Genomic DNA, 12,882 nt, shown 5'->3' on the forward strand with positions numbered 1-12,882 from the left:
CGCGCTCCAGCTCGCCGCGGGGAAGGAGGTGCGCTGTCGCAGGACGCGAGAACCCGCCCCGGCGCTGCGACCGCCCTGCAGACGCGAGCGCCGAGGCGTCGCCGTCAGGCCGCCTTTAATTACGATAATTACATCAATTACGTTAATCTCGAGCTTATTAACTAACTCGACCGCAAAGCTCTTCTCCAAGGACGAAAGACCCCAGGTTGCCGTAAGGCTCTGACCAGCTGGCACCAGGGCGACCCCGACACCCGCTCAACAGCCCAGACCTCCCGAGAAAACGCAGAGGGCCGTCACCGCTCCGCCGCGCCCGCCCGCCCCTCAGCCCCGGAAGCCCGGAACAAACATGGCTCCCGGCCGAGCGGAAGCGCGGCCGCCCCTATCAAAGATGGCGGCGGGGCGGGGCTGGCAGCGGAAGCGGCCGTCGGCCGGCTGACCGGTGCACCATGGCGGCTGCGGCCGCCTCCCCGGCGTTGAAGCGACTGGATCTGCGCGACCCTGCGGCGCTTTTCGAGACTCATGGGGCTGAGGAGATCCGCGGGCTGGAGCGCCAGGTTAGGGCCGAGATCGAGCACAAGAAGGAGGAGCTGCGGCAGATGGTGGGAGAGCGGTACCGCGACCTGATCGAGGCGGCAGACACCATCGGGCAGATGCGCCGCTGCGCTGAGGGGCTGGTAGACGCCGTGAAGGCCACCGACCAGTACTGCGCCCGCCTGCGCCAGGCCGGCTGGCCGCGGCCCCCGCGCGCCCCTCAGGTGCGCCCGCCCCCCGCGCCCTCACCTTCCCGGAGCCGCCGGCCGGGGCGCTCGCTCGGGCCGTGAGTCCTCGCCACGCTCACTCGGTCTCGCAGGGACGCAAGGGGTCTCCCGACGGCTCGGCTCCGCGGCGCACCCCGCCTCCGGACGCCGGGTTTCAGGGAGCAGATGCCTCTCCCCGCGTCCCGCCCCCAGCACCTTCCCCAGGGCCGAAGAGCTGCCCCAGCCCAGCGCCAGGCCCTCGCCCTCGGGCGCGAACGTTTTCATCCCAGGGAACGCAGGCTCGGTTAGGCCATCCTGACTTCGTCCCCCACGCCAATGTTCACACCCCATGTTGAAGGACGGGCGGTGGACATCCTGAGCAGCAGCAGCTTGCCTCCTTAAAGAAGGGCGACCTAGGGATGAACCAAGCAGAAGAGCATAGAGGGTAGAACAGGTTAACAGGGAACTCGGTCATAACCTGGGAGAGGCTTCCTGCAACATGGAAGAAGACACGCCAAAGTACAGTCAGCTCCTGTTTCAAACTTTCTCATGCTCCCTGGGTTCCAGAGAAATCCAGGCCAGCAGACTGGGGTATCACTCTAGAACAATACACGGAAGGTTGGAAAGCCCTTCTGCTTTTTAAATCAGTGACCCCACCCCTCCCTAAGCTGTGCCCCCTCCACACACAGATAGCCAGACTTGGCTGTGACTGAGGCGTGTTTCCAGGCTTATTAAAAGGCCAACGGGTATTATGCCTGATTTTGAAATGTATTGATTTTCATAGTTATATCTATTTTATTCTTGGTCAAACACAAAATTTGAGAACCTTTTCTGTTCACTTCACCCAATTCCTGCTCTGAAGAAGCTTACATTCTAGGCAAGGAAATAAAGCCATGGAAAGTTGTCAGGAAAAATGTAAATAATTTAGAAGAGCAGTTGAAAACATTTTAAGGTAAAGGTGACTAATTCCCAAAATAATTGTGTCCATTTACTTTAACAGTTCTGAAAGAAGTAACTGTAGGCTTCTCAGTGCCTTACTGAGGATTCTTAAGGACAGATGAGATTTGCAGTGTGGCTGTCATAGTCCAGTATGCTGCTATTAACAACATACTTGGGATTGGGTAATTCATGATGACATACTTTTCTCACAGTTCTAGGGCCCGGGAAGTCCAAAGTCAAGATGTTGGCATTTGATATGTGGTGAGGATCCTCCGGCTGCACCGTCACATGGCAGAAAGCACAAGAGTTTAAAAGGGGCTAGGCTAATTTTCATGGGGGAATGCTTGAAGTGAGCAGGTAGATGGGAAGAGGAGAGGACTGAAGACTGAAGCCGACAAATATTTGGTGCAGGGTTGGTGAAAAAGAGCAGTCAGCCAAGCGCATAGTGCCCTTCAAAGAAGCAGGAAAAACAGTAGGAAGGCTGGACACCAAGGAAGGAAGGAAGAAGCTCACTGATCCTTAACCACCCCCTCCCTGATTTCAAGAAGTCAAGAGAATCACTGATAACCAGAGGGCCAGATAAAGGTTTTCATCAGACCTGATGCCTTCTGAACAGCACTGAGTTCAACTTAAAGAAAGCTTTAAGTCCTAAAATTCCCCAAGTGCAGGACACTGACCTTGCTTTTGTTTGCTTTTCTGACTTTATTCTGCCCTTTCCTACAGCCACAGCCACCATCCCAGGAGAAGTTCTACAGCATGGCTGCCCAGATCAAACTACTCTTAGAAATCCCTGAGAAGATCTGGAGCTTCATGGAAGCCTCTCAGTATCTCCATGCCACACAGCTCTACCTGCTCTGCTGCCACCTTCACAGTCTGCTCCAGCTGGATTCTTCTAGTTCCCGATACAACCCCATCCTTTCCCGATTTCCTATACTCATCCGGCAGGTAGCAGCAGCCAGCCACTTCCGGTAAGTGCATCTGACATAAAGATCTCTGTGATGGCCAGGCCTCATCACTACAGTTTTATGGGATCTGTCTTCTTTCTTTCCATGGCTTTTCATTCAAGATGGTAAAAATTTCCATGTTGACCTTTGTCATCTTGTTAGATCAACCATTCTGCACGAAAGCAAGATGCTACTCAAATGCCAAGCTGTGTCTGACCAAGCTATAGCTGAGGCCCTCTGCTCTATAATGCTCTTAGAAGAGAGTTCTCCCCGCCAAGCCCTCACCGACTTCCTGTTGGCCAGAAAGACAACTATTCAGAAACTTCTCAACCAGCCACACCATGGTGGGTGTGGCTTCTTTCCAAAGTTTTTTCCTTAAGCATGGGATGGAGAAGGGTGAGCTCAGGGAAACTGAGGTATCCAGAGTGATCTGTTTTTTGTTTTTTTTTTTTTAATTTCTTTTTTTTTTTTTTAGTTGTAGATGAGCACAATACCTTTATTTATTTATTTTGATGTGGTGTGGAGGATTGAACTCAGTGCCTCACATGTGCTTGGCCAGCACTCTACCACTGAGCTACATACACCCCCAGCCCTGATCTGTTCTTTACTAAAAGGAAACTGTTTAAAAGATGACATCTTCTCATAGGTGCTGGCATCAAGGCCCAGATTTGCTCTTTAGTGGAGTTGCTGGCCACCACTTTGAACCAGGCTCATGCCCTTTTCTACACTTTGCCAGAAGATCTGCTGCCAGATCCATCCCTGCCGTGTGGCTTGCTCTTCTCTACTCTGGAGACCATCACAGGCCAGCAACCTACTGGTGAGCTCGTAACCAGCCGTTTCTCCTGGTCCATTCAACTACCCAGCCATGTGCTAAAGCTCTAGGGATACATAGTGAACTGGACAAATACGGACTCTCCCTTTATGGAGGTCATGGTCTAGTAAGGCAAGTACTGAACTCAGAAGTGTGAGTCAACACTGGTCAGTGCTGTTAATGCACAGTACAAGATGCCTTGGGAACACTGAATGGAAGGAACTCACCAAGTTCAGAGATGGCCTCCCAGGTGAAATGGTCTTTAAACTCAAAGCTGAAGGTTGAATTAGAGTTATTTAGGTGAAGACCGCAAGAAGAGAGTTCTGGGCAAAGGGACAGGGTGTGTAGAATCATGAGGCAAGGAGGATGTTAGTGTATTGAAAGCAAGTGAGGCTGAGGTTTAGTGGGTGACAAGGAAGATAGCAGGAGAAGGAACTGGGGCCAGGTAATGCTAAGCCTTATGGGCCAAGCTTGAGTTTGGACTCTAACCAGAGAATAGTGGCTAGCCTTCAGAGACTTTCCAAGCTTGGTATGGTCCTTCTATTTCCCACACATCCCTTACATCTTTGGTTAGCATTTGTCCCAACTGTAATTAAATAAATGCACTGGCTTTTATGTAGTAAGTAGTAGAGTCCCATGGGGTAAGGGATGCTGAACTCACTTAGAAGGCTGTCACTGTGGTCTAGGGTTCAGCCACTGGAACTTGGGTTAGGAGGGAGCATAGAGATGGAACTCATTAGACAACTCAGATATCTGTTGAGGAGGGATTTGGTGATGTATAGGGTGTATAGGGTGTGGGAAGGGAGGTATCCAAAGGAACTGGTTTGAAGGGACTGGTGATAATTCACATGAAAATCTCACCTTGGAGACAACTGAGACCTTGGAATGGAACTAGGGAATGAGAGGGTGATTGGGCTCAGAACATAGCAGTGCAAGGGCTAGATGGACACTACATGCAGTGCTTCTGCCTGTGGCAGTTACTTTAAGCCATGAGAATGGATGCCACCATCAGTAAGCAAAGAAAATGATGAAGATGGTCCCTCATGGAACTCTAGGACTCCAAGATCAGATGGAGGTGTCAGCAAAATAGACTGAGGAAATAGAGACAAAGGTGGAATGGAGTATTGTTATGGCTAGCTGGTCATTTCCAGAGGGGGACAGGAGTGTCATGGGGCCATCTTTGAGTAACTTTGCCTCTCAGCAAAGGCACCACTTCTCATGCCTTGGTGTCCCTCCAGCTGCTTACATTCAATATTTTAATAGTCACTAAAGGTAAGTATCGGCTAATCTGTCATGACATTGGAAAACAGAAGTACAAGGGACTGCAGAAGGGCCTTGTGCACAAAATCAGTGAGCAGCACTGTACAGCACAGGCCTCTGCAGAGCTGCAGGCTACTCACTCATCAAGGTGGGCGGTCAGCACTTCTCCACTTAGATCCTCAAGGGAAGCAGGAGGAGGAGGAGGAAAGGGAAATAACCAGCTTATACTTTCATGAAAACTTAAGTTCTACTTTTTAAAATGTCAAGGACTGCCAGGCATGGTGGCATACACCTCTAGTCCCAGCTGTGTAGGAGGCTGAAGCAGGAAGACCTGTGAGGTCCAGAGTTTAAGGCCAGCCCGAGCGATATAATGAGACCTCACCTCAAGGGAAAAAACCCAAAGATAAGGACTGTTCAGCACTCATTTTTTCCCCTCTGCTCTTTCTACCTGATTCCTTCCCTTCCTGACCTTTGCCATTCTTTTCAACCAATACTTTAGGGAAGCTGCCACACCCCTTGATGAGGGAAGGTCTGGACGCATGCTATACCTTCTTTTTCTCCCTATTTCAGGGGTTGTTTGACCTACCCAGAGAAAAATGAAATAATTTTTGGAAATTTCTTCTAGGTCCATTTTTAATATGCTATTCAAAGTATGGCCTGGGTTGCTTCTCACGCGGCCTTTTCTCTAGGGAAGGGCATCAGTGTTCTGAAAGGGGAGATGAAGCTCTGCAGCTGGTTCAGACGCCTGCCAGCATCCGTCATCGAGTTCCAGCCAGCACTCCGAACCCTTGCACATCCCATCAGCCAGGAGTACCTGAGAGACACGCTGCAGAAATGGATCCACATGTGAGTGGCCTGAGGTTGGCTCACCCCATGGCATCCTTGGACATAGCCATACAGGGTCAGTGAGGAGAGGGAGATGTGCCACATGGCCACTGCTCACTTGGGCTGTTCCTGCCTTCATGGCCACCTACCACCTCACCTGGGGAGAAGCAAGGAACAATTTTTCTTTGAAAATATTATGCAGAGGCTTTTAAATTCTCTTAGTATAAGAGTTCTGCAGCCCCTAAGCTTGTTTTTGACACACTGATTTTTGAAGCCATTCCATGGAACACCGGACTTCCTTCCATACCTCAATGAAGCAAGAATGGGCTTGGTGAGAGGCCAGTCTCCATACCCGAGTCCAGCCAGAATCATGCTATATTGATAGATTGACAGATATGGTTTTCAAATGGTATCTTTGTGCTTTTCTTATTAAAGACATAAGAACCCCAAAGAAAATGAGCCCAGGGGACACAGAAATGATCTGTTGGACACAGTGGCACATGCCTGTAATCCCAGCTACTCGGGAAACTGAGGCAGATTAATTTCAAGCTTGAAGCCAGCTTGGGCAATTTAGACCCTTCTCAAAAGTGGGGGCTGATGTAGCTTGGTGGGAGAGTGCCCCTGGGGTCACTCCCCAGTATCACCAAAAAGGAAAAAGAATGATCTTGTTGCAGGTGTAACGAAGACATCAAAAACGGGATCACCAACCTGCTTATGTATGTGAAGAGCATGAAGGGTCTTGCAGGGATCCGAGATGCCATGTGGGAGTTACTTACCAATGAATCCACCAGTCACAACTGGGAGGTGGTGTGTCAGAGGCTTCTGGAGAGGCCACTCTTATTCTGGGAGGACATGATGCAGCAGCTCTTCCTGGACCGGTTACAGGTGAGGTGGAAAATCACATGGGCCATAATTTCACAGCCAACCCTAATGTGGTCTGGTGACTGTCTTGGGAGTCTTATGTCACAAGTGCCTTCTTTCCCTACTTATTAACACAGCGAGGTTCTAGAGCTAAAAAAGACACCAGGCCTTGGGCCTGGTGAGGTGGCCAGAAGTGAGCCCATGTCCATCAGTCTTGGCATCTTTGTTCTCTGCTACACCATGTCAGCTTCCTGAACATGAAGAACATTCTGATTGCTAGGATAAATTCTGATTTTAGTAACTCTTGTTTTGAAATTTCCTTAAAAGAAATAGGGATCAGAACTCTCAAAAGGGGGGCTAATGTAGCTTGGTGGGAGAGTGCCCCTGGGGTCACTCCCCAGTAGCACAAAAAAAGGGAAAAGAATGATCTTGCGAAGACATCCAAAACAGAATCACCAACCTGCTTATGTATGTGAAGAGCATGAAGGGTCTTCACATTCTCTTCTCATTCTCTTTTAGACTCTGACAAAAGAAGGCTTTGAATCCATCTCCAGGAGCTCCAAAGAACTCCTGGTCTCAGCTTTGCAGGAGCTTGAGAGCAGCACCAGCAACTCCACATCAAATAAGCACATCCACTTTGAGCAGAACATGTCTCTCTTCCTCTGGTCAGAGAGTCCTAGTGACCTGCCTCCAGATGCTGCCTGGGTCAATGTGGCAAACCGGGGTCAGTTTGCCAGTAGTGGCCTCTCAATGAAAGCCCAAGCTATCAGCCCTTATGTACAGAACTTCTGCTCTGCCCTGGATTCCAAACTGAAGGTTAAATTGGATGACCTCCTGGCTTACCTTCCCTCTGATGATGTGCCTCTGCCCAAGGATGCTGTCGCCACTCAGACCAAGAGCTCTGCCTTTGACAGATATGCAGATGCTGGGACTGTGCAGGCCATGCTGCAGACGCACTCGGTGGCATGCATCAAGCACATCCTGGATGGCATCCAGGTGGAGCTGCAGAACATTGAGGAAGTTGTGCAAGGCCAGCAGGATGTGCTCCAAGGCACCAAGCTGCACGCCGTGCTTTTCATGGCCAGACTCTGCCAGTCTCTAGGAGAACTGTGCCCCCACCTGAAACAGTGTATTGTGGGAAAGTCCAGGAGCTCTGACAAACCATCAAGGGAGGCTAGGGCTCTGAAAAAGCAGGGGAAGAGCAAAGCCCAGGAAATCCTTCCTGTGCAGGCCAAATGGCAGGAAGTTAAAGATGTGCTCCTCCAGCAGAGTGTGATGGGCTATCGGGTCTGGAGCTCAGCAGTCGTGAAGGTGAGTGATGGGACTCCATAGGATACCTGGTTTACCTTCCCTTTCTCATGCTTCAGTCTTGCCGACCTGTGAAGGTGCTTCAATAGGAAGGGAATAATGATGCTCATCTCATATAGTTACTTTGTCCTTATTTCTGCCATATGGCTCAATAAAACCTTGCATTTGTTTTCAGCCTAGATTTTATAGACAGAAACCCTGCATTTTTACCTTCCACTGGATGGAAATGAAAGGCTTTCTGCCTGGGTGAAGGTCCATATTTCCAGGTCTTCCATGTAAATGCCATAATTCCTTCAGTCTCTACTGGTCTTTTACAGATGACATTTGACATTAGTAGGGAGGCCAGCAACCACATTCCCACTGCTGATCATGGCACTGGCCAAAGGGGAGAGGTGCTGGCCACTTGGCATCCCACACCCAACCCCCAGGAGTGTGCTGAGACTTCTAAACAAACCCTACAAAAGCCCTGAAGGACTTATGTGGACATTCACTTTTTATCACCAGGTTCTGACTCATGGATTCACCCAGTCATTGCTTTTAGATGATGCCGGTTCAGTCCTGGCCACAGCTACCAACTGGGATGAATTAGAAATTCAAGAGGAGACAGAGTCTGGCAGCAGCGTCACATCAAAGATCAGACTTCCTACACAGGTAAGTAAATGCCATTTATCACAGGGACTTGGGCTAAAAAAGGAATAGAACTGCTTTGGGGGAAGCAAAACAATTTTAGAAAATCATTCAACACTGCAGTTTCTGAGGAGTAACTGAAAGTAAAGTTCACTTTACTGTGGGGGCAAAGTGGATGTAGCACCACTTCAATAGCAGAGGTCAATAAGTGTAATGAGGATTGTAATGCATTCCACTGTGGTTGTGTATTAAAAAAATAAAATAAATTTTAAAAAAAAGGTCAATAAATGATTCTTTCCTTTTGTAGCATGGGCTCTGTGCTATTTAAAGAACAGCCAGGCCAACCTCAAGCCATGGAAAGGAGTACTTAACAAGGGACTTTGTGTCTGTTAAATGATCTGCTTGTAAGATGCTTGATTAGAGAGGGCACGTTCCCCATGTGTGTGCCTTGTAAAGATAAATGGACCCACTTTTACTATGAATGGTCATTTAACTGATGCAAGCTGGCACATGACATTCCTGTGTTCTTTCAGCCATCCTGGTATGTACAGTCCTTCCTGTTCAGCTTATGCCAGGAAATTAACCGGGTTGGAGGTCATGCTTTGCCAAAGGTGACACTGCAGGAGATGCTGAAAAGCTGCATGGTTCAAGTGGTAGCTGCCTATGAGGAACTTTCTGAAGAAAAGCAGATTAAGGTAGGGGCTTGAGTGTTTCCCAATAAAAACTAAAACCCTTAGCTGATTTTAGGCTTGGGCAGTTCACATCAGGGTCCAAAGTGTTTAGTACCTACCCCAGGCATTTGGTTTCATAATATGCACTAATAGATTTGGAGTGGCTTCCAGCTCTGCCATTTTCCACCCACACTCAAGGGTCAAACAGGTCTTCATGGAGAAGGCAGGTGACAAAAGGATAAAAGCCATCACGGGATCAAAGGCCCAGCTTCCAACCCTGGTACTGCCAGTTCTTACCAGGCAAGCTTTGGGCCAATCATTAACCTCTTTCCTTAGCATCAAATGTGACCAGTAGCTGACCGGCTCAACTGGTTTCTTCACCCATAAAATGGAGCACACCTCACACTGTGCCCACCAGAGCAGAGCAGGGCAGTGACTCTGAGGGAGGCAGGTACAAGCATAGCTTGTGCACATGGCAGTGCTCACTGAAGGGGGTCTCCACGCCCTCTTGCTTTGCATGACACTTTCTGCTCGTGGGTTCTGTTCCATTCCATTCCATTCACAACATTTTTGAGAGGTACCAGTACTGGTTTGGGAGGAATTTGGTTAAGTCCCTGGGCTCCCACACATCCACCTCCTTGTGCAGGAAGCCGTGTTCCTTTGTAGTAACCCATCGACAGCACTGAGACCTTTAGGGCTAGCACTTTTCATGTTTGGCTTTAAGATGAAATTTTTAACATAGCATGTTGCTGTTGTGAGATTAAACTGGCCCCGAGTGGGTACAGCCTCAGCTTCTGACATACCACGCTGAGGCCACTCACAACACACAGGTGGTCATTGTGCCAAAGAGCCACTTCTCAACAGGGTGGGAATTCACTTGCAGAGAGAAGGTGCATTCCCAGTAACCCAGAACCGGGCACTGCAGCTCCTGTATGACCTGCGCTACCTCAGCATCGTTCTGACAGCCAAGAGTGAGGAGGCGAAGAGTGGCCGCAACAAACCAGACTCCAGGTGTCATACCCTCCCTGGGCTCCCTGAGGCAGTCTTCTTACAGTGCAAGTACCAGAACTGCCCACTTCCAGGGGTCTGTCTTGGGGTTTTTTTGACTTTACTGTGGTGGGTAAGCGATAAGCATTCAGTGGAAACTGTAGTTCAGAGTTTGAATTGGGATCTCTCCCTGGCCACGACACGTGACCCTCCCCCACATTGCCACATTCTGTTGCTGGTCCATGATGTTCAGCTGTGAATTTATGAATACTTCAGCTCACGGTGGGTTTTTTGGGATGTGGCCCCACCATAGTCAAGGGGCATCTGTAGCTCCTTCCAGGATTCTCCTCAAGGTTTGTCTTTATCAGTGAGTGCTTATGTTGCCAGCAAGTCAGATAATGGCTGCCTGCTGGGTAAATTCCGTAGTCAAGAGAACCAGGTGGAAACTCATTACTGAGTCCACCTCACAAATGGTGGGTATAACTTGAGCTCTTAATGGTCCTCCTAAAAACACAACATGGACAAGACGCAGACTTGACTTCATCACAGCAGGTTGATCATCCATAACACAAGTACCTATCAGCAATTCAGTTGAACAAAATCCACTTCATGGTTTCTATCATACCTATAAAATATAGTAAGACAGTTTTCTTGTCCTCAAAATTTGTGGAGAATAATGGTCCTAATCCTCTCAGGATTGAGAAAGTGACTGACCACCTGGAGGCACTCATCGATCCATTTGACCTGGACGTTTTCACACCACACTTCAACAGCAACCTCAACCACCTGGTGCAGCGGACTTCTGTAAGTCAGGTCACAGATGCCTCAGTGCGAAATAAGTGCCACAGGCTCCAACTGCAGAATCAACCTTCTACCTTACTTAATACTCCAGAACGCAATCTTAGGAAGAGGCAAGACACAAACAGCTGAGTGCAGTTATAAGGACTAAAAGAGGGTTAGATAAAATCCCACACACTGGGGTACCATGATCATGATCCCTTTATTTGTACATAACAAATTATTAAAAACCCAAGCCTCAGAAAGAGGAATAAAAAAACTGTTGCCAGGAGATTCTGATTGATGGCAGTGATAAAAAGTAATTTGAAGCATTAACACACTGAAAAGAAGAGCCCCCAGAGGTCATCCTCTCCCATCTGGACAGCCAAAGCCCCACATTTTACTGTGGTCCTTTTGTCAGGTTCTGTTTGGTTTGGTTACCGGCACTGATAATCAGTTCACCCCCCGGAGTGGCACATTCAACTCCCAGGAACCCCACAACATTCTGCCACTGGCATCAAGTCAGATCAGGTAAACAATTTTTGAGACTTTGCTGGGCCCCAAGCTGCCTGTTCATGCCACTGAAATTCTTTCTGCTCGTCTTGCAGGTTTGGACTTCTTCCACTGAGCATGACAAGCACTCGGAAGGCTAAATCAACCAGCAGAAGCACTGAAACAAAAACCCAGGTTAGTGCCAAGAGCAAAAGGGTCTTCCCTGTCGACTGTCCCCATCTCCCAAACCACCCAATCAGCTCCCTTTGAAAAAACTGATAACTGAATGACAAAATGCACTAATGCTGCTTTTAATGGCGGCACAAGAAATACAAGGTTGTACGGGCTTGAGCTAATAGAAGGTTTTAAAGATGCCCACTGACACTACCAAGTAGCCTCATAATATAAATGTATCCCAAGCTGCAAGGCTGTAGAAAATGTAGACAGGATGGAGATGGTTCCTTGCATTTAATAGAGTAAGAGTTAATTGCCAACCTGCCACTATGATTGTACTTGGAGAAAGTCCTTCTGTTCTGGTGATGGTTTAATCTTCCATTCTTTTAGTTGGGTGGAAAATAACAAAAGCTTGCTTCCTCAAGTTTTACATTTTCTTGTTAATATACATTTTGTTTCAGTAGGACGCCTCCATTAAGCCTGCAGGAGTCCTCCTGGGTATTTCTGAATTTTGTTGTGTATGCGTGTGTTTGAGAGCTCGAACAGCCTGTCTTCTCACAGCATTTAGTTGTTGTTTGCTTTATTGTTAGACAAAACATTAACAATGTGTCCTTTGCATATTCCTTGCCATTAAAATCCTTGTCAAACATCTGGTTTTTAAAATCTGAGTTTAAAACAAACAAACAAACAAAAAAACCCCGTGCCCCATAAGCATGGCCTGTGCTATAACGTCCTCTATAACACTAGTTTCCACAGCACACAGCTGGCCTCTAAAGTCTGTCCCTACTAAAGGAACACCCATGGAAAGGAGGTATGTGTTTGTTATTTCCCTAGGACAATCTTCATTCTCAAATTTTAGTTGTCACATAATAAAATCCCATGCTGTTCCCCGTGTCCTTTTCCAGTCCTGACAAACAGCAAACTCCTCTTAGTAGAGTCATCCACGCTTCTCAGCTCTGCTATGTATGGTGTGTAGCCTCTGAGTGGAATGGAGTGTCAGGGGAGCGGGCAGGTGGCTTCCGGTGGACTCTAAGGCACTTCCTCTACATCCAATGACAGGTTGGTCCCCCGGAACTCTCCAAAGCAGATGACCCGATGCATCCTGGCTCCTTGTTCAGACAGCTCATCAGCGAGGAAGATGACTCATCTGCATCTTCATTATTCAAACTTGGCTGGCTCGCTAGTATGACTAAGTAATCGGGAACACTTCTATTCTAAATAAATACTGCTGCATTCTTTCTCCTACAGGTGCCTCTGCTCATTTGTTTCAAATCCACACCAATCTTTCCAGTTTAAGTGATGGAATGAGGCCCCCTGTCACATTAGGGGTGACTTCAAGCAAAAGCAAATCCTTGTCCAATACTTTGACAGTCTTGTTACTTCAGGTATCAGTTCGGGCAGCTTATGTTTCTTCAGTACTTGCATGTGCCTTAATTTTCACCACTGCAAGGGGAATTTTCAGTGAGATC

The 12,882-nt window shown here is 48.2% G+C and overlaps 1 protein-coding gene across 3 annotated transcripts; it reads left to right on the plus strand.

Moving 5' to 3' along the window:
• The first annotated feature begins 388 nt into the window (after positions 1–388).
• Positions 389–12,853, plus strand: Cog1 (component of oligomeric golgi complex 1). Of its 3 annotated transcripts, none has more exons than XM_026411718.2 (15): positions 389–755; positions 2,400–2,644; positions 2,783–2,964; positions 3,267–3,437; positions 5,381–5,537; positions 6,191–6,401; positions 6,897–7,688; positions 8,190–8,336; positions 8,846–9,007; positions 9,867–9,994; positions 10,666–10,774; positions 11,169–11,278; positions 11,356–11,434; positions 11,878–11,911; positions 12,473–12,601. In XM_026411718.2, the coding sequence occupies exons 1-15, from the start codon at positions 447–449 to the stop codon at positions 12,502–12,504; spliced, it is 2,868 nt and encodes a 955-aa protein (XP_026267503.1). In that variant the 5' UTR covers positions 389–446; the 3' UTR covers positions 12,505–12,601. The 3 variants fall into 3 exon arrangements, with proteins under 3 accessions (XP_026267503.1, XP_026267504.1, XP_026267502.1); XM_026411719.2 differs by having other exon boundaries at positions 11,875–11,911; positions 12,473–12,519; XM_026411717.2 differs by lacking the exon at positions 11,878–11,911 and having other exon boundaries at positions 12,473–12,853.
• Positions 12,854–12,882: the final 29 nt, after the last annotated feature.

The sequence above is a fragment of the Urocitellus parryii genome, chromosome 7 (genome assembly GCF_045843805.1).
Source record: "Urocitellus parryii isolate mUroPar1 chromosome 7, mUroPar1.hap1, whole genome shotgun sequence".
NCBI classification, from domain to species: Eukaryota; Metazoa; Chordata; class Mammalia; order Rodentia; family Sciuridae; genus Urocitellus; species Urocitellus parryii.

Bases quoted from the DNA above. Each gene is read 5' to 3' on its own strand.
- Cog1 (XM_026411717.2), top strand. From the start codon at position 447: ATGGCGGCTGCGGCCGCCTCCCCGGCGTTGAAGCGACTGGATCTGCGC. The intron at 5,538-6,190 runs GTGAGTGGCCTG...ATCTTGTTGCAG, and splicing joins CTGCAGAAATGGATCCACAT to GTGTAACGAAGACATCAAAA. The intron at 9,995-10,665 runs GTGTCATACCCT...TAATCCTCTCAG, and splicing joins CGCAACAAACCAGACTCCAG to GATTGAGAAAGTGACTGACC.